The 13,487-nt window shown below is 37.1% G+C and overlaps 1 protein-coding gene across 3 annotated transcripts in view; it reads right to left on the bottom strand.

Moving 5' to 3' along the window:
• Window positions 1–1,078: 1,078 nt before the first annotated feature.
• osbpl3b (oxysterol binding protein-like 3b) overlaps window positions 1,079–13,487 on the bottom strand; it is a 28,515-nt gene continuing 16,106 nt past the window's right edge. For all 3 annotated transcript variants that reach the window (XM_078932801.1, XM_011485174.3, XM_078932802.1), the window contains 16 exons: window positions 12,391–12,494; window positions 12,130–12,222; window positions 11,895–12,054; window positions 9,655–9,785; window positions 9,003–9,104; window positions 7,920–8,051; window positions 7,553–7,646; window positions 7,242–7,483; window positions 5,661–5,798; window positions 5,463–5,526; window positions 5,311–5,389; window positions 4,840–4,984; window positions 3,852–3,996; window positions 3,648–3,774; window positions 2,755–2,877; window positions 1,079–1,906 (listed from right to left, as the gene is read on the bottom strand). In XM_078932801.1, the coding sequence (XP_078788927.1) occupies window positions 1,810–1,906; window positions 2,755–2,877; window positions 3,648–3,774; window positions 3,852–3,996; window positions 4,840–4,984; window positions 5,311–5,389; window positions 5,463–5,526; window positions 5,661–5,798; window positions 7,242–7,483; window positions 7,553–7,646; window positions 7,920–8,051; window positions 9,003–9,104; window positions 9,655–9,785; window positions 11,895–12,054; window positions 12,130–12,222; window positions 12,391–12,494 (1,976 nt within the window). In that variant the 3' untranslated portion in view covers window positions 1,079–1,809. The remainder of the gene's footprint in view (window positions 1,907–2,754; window positions 2,878–3,647; window positions 3,775–3,851; window positions 3,997–4,839; window positions 4,985–5,310; window positions 5,390–5,462; window positions 5,527–5,660; window positions 5,799–7,241; window positions 7,484–7,552; window positions 7,647–7,919; window positions 8,052–9,002; window positions 9,105–9,654; window positions 9,786–11,894; window positions 12,055–12,129; window positions 12,223–12,390; window positions 12,495–13,487) is intronic.

Genomic DNA, 13,487 nt, shown 5'->3' with positions numbered 1-13,487 from the left:
CACCAAGTGGAACAAAGTGGGATTATTTTTTTTTACTTTATAGTAAAACTAAAAGTATTTCACTTCCAATAAAGGTTTTCAATCTGAAGTATTGATTTAAAAAATATCCATATATCCAAAAGCACTACTTTTCAACCCCTCATTTTCCATGCATATTATAGACTATTCACTCAAACGTTTTGAATAAAACTTGATTAACATACAACAGTCGTTAAATAGGCTTTTAAAGACAAAGTACAGAAAGATTTTTAAATGCAAGCTAAGTCTGTGATATTTTGGTCTGTGTTTGTGTCAGACACTTTATAAAGACAACAACGCCTTCACTAAAGGTCTAAAGGTTTTAACCTCAAATTCCAAAAAAAAACAAAAACGAAGTAAGTCAAGAAAAATATGGAAATATAAAACAAGCTTTGATTATTTCCTTGATTTCCTCAAGACATCATGTCGTCATATTTGTTTTGTAGACACATGTAGATTTTTTAAAAAGTGTTACATTAACAGTTTTATTTGTAACCAAATATCTTTGAAAAAACCATCTATAAACCCAAATCAGTGCATGATATGTCTTGTCAACTTGTAAAAAAAAAACAAAAAAAATTTAGCTCTAGAGGTCAGTTGTGCAGTCCAGGTCTCATAAGCCAACAGGTAATAACACAATTAACAGAGTACACTTAAACAATTGTACCATCTAAAATATAAAGTAAGTGATACACTGTCTGTACTTTTTTTTTACATTTATGTTAAAATAATGGCAAGGAGAGATCTCTATATTTACTACCCATATAGCGCTAGCACTGACTTTTCTGGGCTCTGATCTTGGATAACCAGGAAGCAATAACACAAAGTCTTCACCAAATATTGCAATCTCAGATAACTATCTGATAAATATCTGTGAATATTTGATCTGAATGAGACTAAATTCAGTTGCTGGTCAAATCAACTGAAACTTAAAAGAACAACAAAAAAATACAACTTTTGTTGTGAGTTGTATATAAATATATTTATAACAGAATTAGTCAGAAATAGATTACCATTAAACAGAAATAAAATTCCCAGATAAATATGACAGACAACCGAAAAAGTGAAACAAAGCCAGTTTTTTTTATTTGATCTCTTGGAGCATATTTTTGGACAGTTCCAGAGCCTATTGTGCCCTTGGGGGCGCAAATAAAGGGTATGCTTGTTTCTCTATAATTAGTATTTGCTACTTCTGCTTATATATTTGTACCACCATTCACCCAGTTCAAACAAAATAGCAGTAAAACTCCACTGGGAAAAGAAAGAATAAGCTCAGCACATAGTACAGAGTTTTTAAACAGTTTCTGCCCATCCTCACAAAACACAGACTTTAATGCAGTGCAACAAAATAAATAAAATAACGTCCTTAAAAGTAGTAAGGCATCAGGCGATGCGGAATAAATATTGTATGATTACACTTATTAAGTAACAGAACGAGGCCAATTTGTCTCAGAGGTAGAAAATGTTCAAGAACAGACAACAGCTGAAGTGAAGAGTTGTTCCGTACATTTCAAACTAGTGTGGATTCACTATGAAATTGTTTTATCATTCAACCAGTTCTCAAAACAGCGTAAATGTGGAAGAAAGGGCAAATCTTTCAAAAACAGAGGAGAATCCGAACAAATGCTCTTGAATAGATGTGTACTCAGCGCAGAACATCTCTTAAGGCAATTACTTTGATGGAGTGTAATGCAGAAACTGAGTGTTGACTGCTGCTGACAGGGTTATGGACAGCATCAAAATCAGCCTGGATCATAGGAGGTTGGAGTTGTGTTATCTGCAGCTCAGGGGTCACCACAGTGTCGGAAAGTCTATGTGGACAAATCCAGGGTCCTCTCTCAGCTCCCAGTATGTGTAGTTGCTCACCCATGTGTCATCCTTCGACTTACTGTGGGGAAAAGCAATAAAAAAGAATAATCAGACAGCAAAACTGTGCAATTTGTTTTTTACTGTAACAAAGATCCCTGTAAATTTGTAATCATTTATTATATCAAATGTGTTTTGAAAAAGGTACAATTAAAAACAAATTGTCAAATATTTTAGGATAAAGTTGTGAGTTTTGGCTTTAAATAGAAGAGGATCCTTGTTTCTAACTAAAAGAAATTCTAAAGTAAACTTACGAGTTTCCTTTTTGCTTATTCCGACTCCATCTTTTACTAACAGACCAAATATATAAATGTCAGGCATTAAAATCTCGACTGCAAAAAGAAATTGAAAGGTTTGCAACCACTTGAACTAATTTGGAGATAGATCTTAAGTTTATTTCCTCTTTATGAGCTGGATCACTCATACAAATAATTTTTATGTAAAATTGCCATCAAACTGTTGGATTATAAATAATAATTTGTTTGACTGCCTGTAACTTCCCATCTTACTTTTATTTAATCATCAAAAAGCCTGTTTTATCATAAAGCCTATCAGATGCAACGTTGTCTTAAAGCTCATTCCTCTCAAAGGTTGTCCTACTTTAAAAATTGAAAAGTTAAAGCTATCTTCTATTTATGGAGCCCATTTTTGCTTGCTCGATGTCTACCGATGGTAACAGTATTTGTTCATCTTAACCCTTTATACCACCAACAAAAACCTTTTTTGTGAGTTCAAATTGTGCTGCCCTAAAAAGTGTGAAAATAAAATAGGTTTGCGGAATTTATATAATTGTGTGATTGGTCATTAAGACTAAGTGCACTTTACTTTTAAATCAATAAACCCCCAAAGTGAAATGTGTATGTAGAGTACCTGAAGAATTTCGGCTGGTGCACTTCCTTGTTGTCCTCCAGGACTTTCCGTCTGTCTCTCTGCAGCTGTTCAATCCTCTGCTTCTGTTCCTCTGCAGCCTCCAAATTCCCCTCCTCAAGCAATCTGCCAACAAGACATATTCATCATAAAAGCGTTAAACATTTATGTTCAGTCGTCAGATTCACTACAAAAACAGACCCCTAGAAGTAAGTCAAAAATTCTTAAAATTACAAAATACTGTACGTCTTTAAATAGCAAAAAAATAAATAAAATTAAATTAAAAAATCTGCCAATGGGGTTTGAAAAATGTTCTTATTAAGAGTTCGTATTTTAAGAAAACAATTCTAGTCACTTAGACACGTTTTCTTAAACTAAAATTATTTTGCAATTGAGAAAAGATTATTTTTCTTGCAAGACAGAAAATAAGAAAATTTTTCTTAAAAAGATTATACTTTCCTAAGATTTAGTTTTTGCAGTGCTCCCACTGATTGTTGGCAAAACCAACAAACTGAGGATAAGAAACGGCAGATGAAAAAGTCTAGAGTCTCACTTTTCTCTTTGTTCTGCCTCGGGGCAGAAGTGCTAACTTTGAAGATGTGTAAACCTTTCAAAGGTGAGCTGAAAATAGCTTTGTGAAATGGAAAGTGTCTGAACCATTTCTATTTTCTTTTTAAAAGAGAACTATTTCTGTTCTACTTTAAAGCGAATGGTTTTATTTATTGCCTGGAGCACAATGACAACTTCAAAAATGTGTTTCTCAGCTTAATCCGACATTTTTATCGTAGTACATGTACTTTGCACATTATTATATATTTTTTTCGCCAGAAAAAACTTACAATGAAAACTTTTTACGTGCATAAACAAAAAGTGAGAGGATTTAATAGACTTCTTACCTTTGGTCCACTCGCCGTCGGGTATCTGTAGGTGGTAGCAGCGGTGTCAGGGATGGGTCCAACTCATTCAGCTCAATTGCAAACTTTGTGAAACCATAATATTGTTCATGGTTGACTGGCATTGCATCTGTGAGAGAAACAACATCAAGTGCATCAGACCCAACTAATTGAACATGCATGGTAGAAGAAATAAAGGTTAAGTACTTGCTCTCCAGATGCATTTAGCTGATGGCGGGTCTCCACAGAAGACCGCTTCATGCCACTTTCCAAAGATTCGGTGGATGACTTTTCCTTTGTTATCTGTGATGGTGCCCTCCACTTCGTTTACACGTGAACTCCAATAACTCGTCTGTTGAATAATAACAGATAAAAACTAGAGTCTATCACTGACGATCAGGAATGACGACAATGGCATCTTCCCGTCAGCAGATGCTGCTGTTGCACAAACAGTTTCTGCTCTGGATCATGCTCTTAGGAGCCGGCACGAGCCATGAGAGATGATGGTGCATAATTAGGCCTGGCATGTCTTGACTTGCTAACCAGCAAAGCTTTGGGAGATACATTTTTAGAAGTACTCTCAAAAGCAATTAAACTCTTCCTCCCAGCAGTGTCCATACATTAAAATGAAAAACATGCAGAGATGCTTGCTAGTATGAAGGTGAAAATCTTCATCTGTGAAGCTGGTGTGCTGGAGAATGAAGGAGAAACAGGATTTATCATGAAAAAATATATATTTCCCTTTGGGGTTTACATTACAGAAACTTAAACAGAGAAAAACATGTTTATGAAGTACCAGGAAACTAGCTGATAAAAGCTTGATGATCAAAGGGTCAGTGGTTCGATCCCCGCTCCCCCCAGGTCAACTGTCATTGTCTCCTTGGGCAAGACACTTCACTGCCTTCTGGCTCGAGTGTGGCTCCACTGGTGTGTGAATGCATTTAAATGTCCCGGTGATGGTCAGAGGGGCCGTGGTTGCGAATTGGCAGCCACGCCTCTGTCAGTCTGCCCCAGGGCAGCTGTGGCTTCATCAGTGTCTTACCATCACCAAGTATAAATGAGGAGTGAATGAATAATGGACACATTGTAAGCGCTTTGAGCGTCTGGAAAACCGCAGATAAAATCTAATCCATTATTAATGAGGTATTAGAATGAGGAAAGATCACATTTATTTCCTTTCTTTTTTGGGCTTCACCTTGATAAAAGTGATTTTGCACTGGCAAATGTCACTGTTAGTGTTCTTGATGGATATTTCCCCATAGTGCTCTATGCGGCGCTGCCCGCTCAGGATGTTGTGGATGCAGGAGGTCACCTTGTTCCACTCATAATGGTCACCAAATCTGACAGAAACAGAACCAAAACTTATATTTATCAGTTCTTAACTGCTGCAGTTAAACAGATTTAGCTGTGTGTAAATATTAATTATACTGCTTGTGTATTGAGATTATACAAAAATACAACAATATTCTTAAATTTAAAACTCAGCACTTTTTTTTTAGCTGGAAACAAAACAGTCTGTAATATAGAAAACACAGGATACAAAATAGAAGCTCTGCAGCTGTTCCCGCTCCAGGTGGAAATGGGACAGCTGCTTGTTGGAAAAGTTCTGGGTCAGACATGCTGCACAGTCTGCACAAGGACGCCAAACTAAGCTGAATATACTCACCCCGGCAGAGTTACATGAGTGGTGCCCACAGGAACGATCTCTAGTGACTTTCCCCAGAATTTGTTCTTACATCTCACATCTACAAAAGTAGATGTCCAAATGTAAACAACAGCAACAATATCTTATCAATAAATGTATGAACATCCAAGTACCTTGCCAGAAAACAAAGTTTTTGGACTCAGCATGGCAGGCTGAGATAGGAGGATGATGGCTGACCTGCAATTTGAAAAAAAGTCTTACACATCTTGAAATACTATTGTGTTGTCTATTATTTTTGAGCACAATTTAGTCCGTTATTATGAGTCAAGTTGGACACCCTCTAAAAAAATGTGAAAAAAAATGGTGTATACCTGCTCTGCAACAAATCGAAAGCCTTTGTCGGGCCGGTTACATTCAAACGTCTCTCCCAGAACAGGGTTGAAAGGTTTTCCTCCAGTTCTGTAGTAGCTGGATGCGTAGCCTGACACCACAAACGTAGCTATGAACATCTACCAAAAGAGAACAGTTTCATCTGTCTTTTTTTATTTGCCTCAGATTATTGGTTCATAAATAATCCCAATCACCTTCTTTGCTCTGACTGAATACTCTTTGTTTCAAAGGCAGTCGTCTGTTTTTGCTTTAACTTTTAATTAAAGCTCACAAACAGTTTCAAATCAAAGTTTGTGAACATTGTTGTTTTTAATCTTTTTAATGCTTTTTATTGACTCACTACATAGAATGTCTTTGAGGTCATTTTCTCGTCCCACACACAACCTTTTGTTTTAAACACAGTACTCACACATCAATTATCTTTTCCTTTGCAGCGGGATGTGACACAACCTTCTCCTTGCAGATTCAGGTGATTGTTGCCACATTTTCTAATCATCCAGCACTCAGTAACATTTGTTACATAAAGGGGTTATGGCTGTACTGATGTCACATAAGGGAGAGTGAATTTAGGGCAGGGTTATAGTGTTAAAATTAGTTATTAAAAAAAAAGATTAACCTTGGAAATAGGCAGAAAGCAGCATAAGTAGGATGTGCTGCACAAACTGTAGTCGTGTCCTCAGACTGTTAGAGAGTTAAAGGGAAAACAGCAACTGTTCATTTATTTAACACATGACCATTCTCGTTGTAGTTCTTAAAGTTCTCGTCTGCTTTTTAGGTGGTAGCTCTGTAAAAATAGCTAGACTAGAGTAGAAATTACTAAATACTTCAGGGGGCTTGTACACTGGTTCTTTTGAAGAATAATTTAAAAACTTAAACATACTTTTGACATTTTTTTAGAATGTTTGCAGAGCTGAAGTCTTTTTTTCCGCCCATTGTTCCTTGTTTTTATGCTAAAAAAAAACTTTCACTGATCTGTACAAGCTGTTCCCATGAGTTGCTGTTTAAATAATCTTTTTTGGCAGATAAAAAGGAAAAAAAAAACAGAATGTTATGCATTCTGTACATCCAAGAAATTAAAATTATTTCTATCATTAACTGCATAAAAAAGGACGTTTGTGGGTGCCTTAAAAATAATGTTTGTTATTAAATTTCTGTTGTTGTGGCTCCCTTTTTTTATGGTTTCATAAAACGTATTGCATTTGGGTTTTACATACTGTAGTGTTCTTAAACTGGATTATTTCTTTCTTCTTTCTGTTATTTTGATACAAAGTCCTAGAAGTTGGGTTTTGTACTTTCTTATGAGACAAGAAACTATTCTGTCAGCGTCTCTTAATTGTGGGGAAGTTGTGAAGTAAATAAAAAAAGACTAAATATTCATATTTATTTAACAACGCATCATGCTAGAACTTTGGAAGAAGGTAGTGGAACTTTGAGGACATATACTGCTAAACTCTGCAACCATGAGCAAAAATATATCATAGCTGATATAGTTTTAGAGCTGGATCTCAGTGATGTTTGGCACAAAGAGTGATTAGGATGTGCAAGGTAATGTAGTATCTCACCATGCGTTCATAGGGGTCGTGTGTGTTGGCAGCCCTATCTAAGAGCTCGCTGTACTCCAGCTCCTCACAGAGTCTCTGCAGCATGTTCAGCGGCTCGTTCAGAGCCACTGGCATGGCCACCTTGGATAGATCTTTGCCTATGTTGTTCCTCAGGATGTTCCACATGCTGATGGAGCCGCCATTTGGCGTGAATGCAGGTAAACAGGATCTGCGCCGACAAACGACCATCCCATCCCCTGAACCTGGCAGAAGACAAACCGTTAAAGGAAACAGAAGTAACATGTTTGACTAATAAAAATTCTTCAGCTTACCTGAGTTTGATCTATCAGTTTCCAAATCATTACTTAAGTTATCCACAGAAATGGTGTCGCTAATATCACTAATGTATGAGTCATCCTCTGATATCTGAAACAGAAAAAAAATGAGCTTTCACATAGTCGGGAGTAGATTTATTTTTATATCCTCTGAATAAGCTGTACTTTCAACTTTCTGTTGGGAAAGAAAAGCATGTCATAAATTGAAAAAGTTGGATCTGAAAGCTCGTGGCTTTCTGTATTTTTAGATTAAAGCAATTCTTGTCCAGCTGTCATTTGGTGTGACATATTGTTTTTTTTTTTGGTTAAAAAAATGTCCACCTGTAAGAAGATTTTGAATAAAATGTCAGATCACAGACGTTACCTCGTTTTCTGAGGAACTGGCAGATAGCAGGACCTCCTGCGCATCGAAGAATTCTGAAATCGAGTCTGCAACTGAGGCTCGGCTCTCATTGGATGCTTGATGGACAAGGGTATGGGAGTTATCCATGCAGTCCTGTGTGTGACAGAAACAAAGACCAAATGAGAAGAAGGAAAGGGCAACACCTTAGCTCCACACACTGAGGGATTGACAGTCACACTTTCATTCATTGTCCTTCTTTTCATTATTACACTTCTGCCATCCCAAACAAATGTACTCATTTCTTTATGTTAACATTATTTGTAAAAACTTTCTTAATGTTATATTCTTGGTTTTCTAATAAAACAGTTACTAGATATTATATTGGAATGTATTACTTTACTATACATTTCATGCTAATCAGGATTTATATAGTTAGTTGGTTATTTATTGTATTATATACTGTTAATTATTTTCCTTATAATATTTTCCCCCTCTTGTTTGAACCTATATTAGTTCCTTTTTTTAAAGCTTCAGTTTAAAGTCACGCTGCAGATCTCTTTCCCTAAATGCTGAATGGTCAGTTTACATGATTAATGCAAATAGCGCAAAAGAGATTCATGCTGCTGTTGTTGTTGTTACGGTATATTAATCCAAATAAAGCTTGTCATATTCCAATTGCATTAAATAAGTATTTCAGTTTCTATCTAACTACATTTTTTTCTAATTATCCTGAATAGCTCAGCTTTATTTAAAAAAAGCATGTTCCTGCTTTGTTTCACATAGGCAGCTCAGTTTGGAGCCGCAGGTACAGTGACTCTCCAGTTGAGTCTAATGAGTCAGTCCACCTTTCCAGGAAGTGCACCAATTTTGTACAATGTTTAACAAATCTTCAAATGAGTGAATTGTTTTACCAAACCCTGACAGCTAATCTGATCAAAAAAGGAGGAGGGTCATTTAGGGAAAAGATTATGTGGCACATTCATAAATGTGGAGTATGGGGGCAATAATATTTGGCTCAGTCATTCCGTGGTAAGTTCTGATGGTGTGGAAAGAAAATGATGACAGATAGTAAGCATCATCTTGACGCCAACTTCCTGCACCCACCTGCACAGGGGCAGACAGATTTTTTTGTGTGGGCTCTACGATGTGGGACTCGGAGTGAATCTTGCTCAGTCGCTCTCTCAGCTCTGAGTTCTGGGCTAAAGCCTAAAAGAAAATAACCAACATGGACATTACTTATAATACAAACCCCACCAAAAATGTATTCAATTACCAGAGCTGTAGTAGTGGATTACTCTTAGAACCAAAACATCATCATTTCAGTGTGAGGTTGACTAAAAACAGACAAACTATGTGGAAAAGCCAAACGTGTTTTTGAAAGAGAAATATGTGTTTTGGCATACAGGACACTAACTTCCCAATGCAGGAGAATTTACTTTTATGTCAAAAAGAACGTCTGCTTTCAACGCCAACACATTTCCGAGCTGACATGACGATGAATGTGTGTCAGCAGAGACAGAAAACAGAAAAAGCCTTTCTGTAGGAGGAAGCAACCATTGGACACACGGCTGCTGATTCAGGTAGGCAGTCATCAAACAATGAGCGTGTGATCCTTCTAAATGTCTCATCAGTGGGTTACGCCTGACAAGAGCTGTGGGAGGACATGGCATCTGAGAGCATGGCTGAAGAGAAGGTGGAGTACCTAACCTGTTCCTGCTGACTGAAAGCTTTGCCCTTTTCGTGTTCCTTCACATACCGCAGCGAGCGTGTTCTTCAAATTGACAACTTGAGGCGAGGTGGGAAGAAACGTTTCATGATCCAGACATTGTCTTAGTCTCTCCCTTTCAGATGTTAGTGAACTCATTATGGACTTCATGGAGGCGTGGACTGAAGCAACAAAAGAACAAGAGAAAAACAATGTTCGCAAACCAGTTTGATTTCATTTTAGAGCAATGAAACACACAAACAAGTGTCAAAATGCACTGAGTACATTTTTTATTTCAAGGCCTATACCATCCAAAATCAATTTTTTAGTTTTTAAGTGCATTATAATGCTCATTCTTCACGAAAAGAAGCCCCAAAGCGGTATTTGATCCGTTCACGCTTTTTTGGGTATTCCTCTAAAAATCTGCAGTCTGAGCACCAGCCCCCCCCCCAATCCACAAAAACGAGCGGATTCTCACGAGATGAAGTAGACCGGTGAGGACAGCCCCTTCCAGGAAGAGTCTGCGCTGCCAGCACCACCCCCAGGCTAACACACACACCCACTTTCTTTGTGGAGCTAACGGTGTTTGGCAAAAACTCTTTCCTTTTATATATGCACAATGTGCACATCCATCTTCACAAAAGTTTGGATGTTGTTTAATTTTGTGGGCGAGACGCAGAGACACGGACAGGCCGGCTCTAGGTTGATGTCATGAAATGGGCGGCACCCACAAGGAGTGAAAGCCGGTGTCTCAGAGGTGCCTACTTCCGGGTAGGAAAAAGGGCTGTGAAAATAACTCATCTCTCATAAAAAAAAATGTTCTTTTGTGTGCCAATTTTATCATATACATGAATATTGTTTACTAAAAAAATGCTTAAGATTAGCATGGTATTGGCCCTTTAACTAGTTATTTTACATTTCCACCACACTCTTCATCATAACCGCCCAATTAAAATAATCGACTACAGTAAAGTGTGTTGTATGTCAATCAATTTACTAGGATATTTTAACCGTTATACGTTAGTCAAAATTTAAACAACCTGTTTGAGATTATTTATTTATAAACATAAAATTGTAATAATTTTTTGTAAATTATCACTTTTTTTCCTAAAACTTGAACTATCTATCTCTCCATCTGTTCTAGCTTATTTGGACCGGGGTCACGGGTCAACTCAAATTAGACTTTTACTTTAACTTCTTTGTCAAAAAGTGTTAATCAAACTATAGCACACCTAAAATCTTCCTAAAAAAGTCCCTCATATGTCCTTTTCCTATTTAGATTTTCCGTGTCCCTATTGGCAAACGTTGAAGGTCAAAGAAGAAGGAACAAGACGTTTAAAAGGAAAAAAAAAAAAGAAGACTTTGGCCCAGCTTTACTAGACTACAAAAACTACAAATGTTCCAAGATGGACTCAGAAAAGTGCACCAACAGCTGCATCATGCAAAGCATATAAACTTCTGGGCTACAAATAAATAAAAAACAACAAAATCTACATTCTAAAGTAGCATTAATGCATTTTAACAATTAAAATATAACAGCTGCCAAATACTGGTGGGTTAAAAAAAACATACATTTGTAGCATGAAGGCAATCTATGCTTCTTTGATGGTTATCGTAAACCACAAATCGATCATCTTCATGCTTTTAGCGTTGAGACAGCAAAGAATTGGGGTAATTGATTCATATATCTATTTTCAGAAAGGATATTTTAGTCCTTTATTCTGCAAAAGGAAATAGTAAAGAAGAAAAGGGACCAGACCGCTTGCGAGAATTCAAGGGAGACATTTGCGTACTTCCAGGGCATTTTAATAAGTAAAGATCATTTCTTAGAAACAACAACAAAAAAAAAAAACAGTAATCAGGCAGACTCAATGTTTTTCTTTTGAGCTAAAAAAAACTGTAGATCTACAGGAATTTGGGTCGTCCGCCGGTCTCTCGCAATGTGTCCAATGAACTGAAGGTTTCAAAGCGACACTGACGCAGAGTCTATATTCTAATAATCTCCTTGATGCTTCACACAAAGCCTTTCTCTTAAAAGCTCACAAGGAAGACTTAAAAAAAACGACCTTCTTTGTTGAGATAAGCTAAAAATAAACACAAGAAACTGTGCAGCTTTCACAAAGTAAAAGAGGGGAACACATGTAAAAGAGATTTGACACAGGTGTTGGAAGTAGTTTCAGCTCCAGTACCTTTGACAGCAGAAAGCCAAAGATTGCATTAATTGAAAGTCTTGGACATTCCTTTTAAAGTTGTTCAACCAAGTAGTATTTATGGCAACAATTTTCACTCACAGTTGGCAGCAACGCTGTAAAAGTCTTCCTGCAGCTTTGCAACATCAAAGGGAGAATCTAGGGGTTCTGGGTCAGCTTTTCCATTGAGGAGTGCAGCTGTGGACAGGTTGGGGTTAGAGGCGTGGAGACGGGTGGAGCCAGAAGAAATGTTCCCAGGTACCTGCAATGAGATCAAAGCTGAAAGTCATGGCACTAAGGAATAAGTGGGATCATGTTGCATTGCCACGTTCTCCACCTGCAATGTTGTTTTGACATCTTTACTGTAGGTTTTAGCGCGCCATTTTCTCTGAAGCCTCTTTTCTTTCTTGGGGCTGTTAAATGTGGAGTTCTTTTAAACACAAAGATCCAGATGGTCAGAACAGAGAGGTAACTGCTGTAAATCACAAAGTTCTGTTGGTTTCATATCACTTAGTGGATAAAGGAATAAAATAAATTACAAAAACCTTTTATGGACAGAATTCTGAGAAATGCAAAAATCAAATGAAACATTGCTGACCTGTAGTGCCTGGATCGATGGAGCAGAGTATGTGCGGTGAAGGACTTCCATGTTCTTAAGCATGTGGTTCAGCTCCAGCAGGTAGGACTCACACACTGATAGGTCTGTAGGGCAGAGGAATTCTTAGCCCTCGGAAAACATAAAAACTTCAACAAGTTTGGCCATTAAAGACAGATTTAACAAGCTTTCTCTGCACAGGTAGCAAAGAGTGCACACTGGTGGTATCAGTATGTCCCTGAGTGAACCAAACACCAGGCTTATGCTGGCTTTAGTTAAACTGAATCTTTTAAACTCAAATTAGTTCTGCTAAAAGGTCTGAAGTTATGGACGGGTGTCTGTTCATGTTTATTTACTGAGTACAGAGGAGGAAGGACCGTTGAAGAGTTGTTGTAGCACTTGGACATTGTGAGTACTAGAAGTTGACATTTATAGTCAAATAAAAGTAAGTTTTATCAGCGAGTTTAGAGACAAACCTTCATAAGGACAAGGCCAGTGTAAATAGGCTTTTTACCATTTTCTCCAAAATGTTTTTTTGCATATTGTTTCATAGCTGCTGTGCTAGAGGGAAAAATCTATGTTCATATATTGTTCTTTGACATTTTTAAGTTCATTATTAAGCTTGGTAATAAATGTTGAGAGACCATCATCCTTGCTAACTCACATAATCTGGTATATTTCTTATTGTTCCACTTATTATTATTTGGATTTCTAGTTGGGCAGACAACATTTACCTGCTTTTTCACGACTCAGCTGCAAAGTCATGCATTCTAGCATGGAAAACCACCATGCACAAGCTCACAAAGACACTTCCCGGTATCAATACTCTTTTATATTTCATGTTAATTGATTGTGAGGTTACAGCATCAATCCTTTCTACTACTTTAAGCTTATACATTGTTTTTTTATTTATTAGATGCGTGTTTGTTTGTGCAAAATGTGTTTGTTTATTAGCCTTTGATAAACCAAAGCCAGACCTTTCTGCTTTTAACTTGTATACAAGTGGATTCTAATGCTCATGCCAGTATCTGTCTGCCAGAATGTGTCTGACGCAGCAAATCAAACAATTTTTTACACAGCAAGCTTCAAAAACAGAAACA

The sequence above is a fragment of the Oryzias latipes genome, chromosome 16, assembly GCF_053564925.1.
Source record: "Oryzias latipes strain Hd-rR chromosome 16, Olatipes_Hd-rR_3.1".
NCBI classification, from domain to species: Eukaryota; Metazoa; Chordata; class Actinopteri; order Beloniformes; family Adrianichthyidae; genus Oryzias; species Oryzias latipes.
Note: the sequence above shows the minus strand (reverse complement) of the source record. Positions and strands in the feature narration are given on the sequence as shown.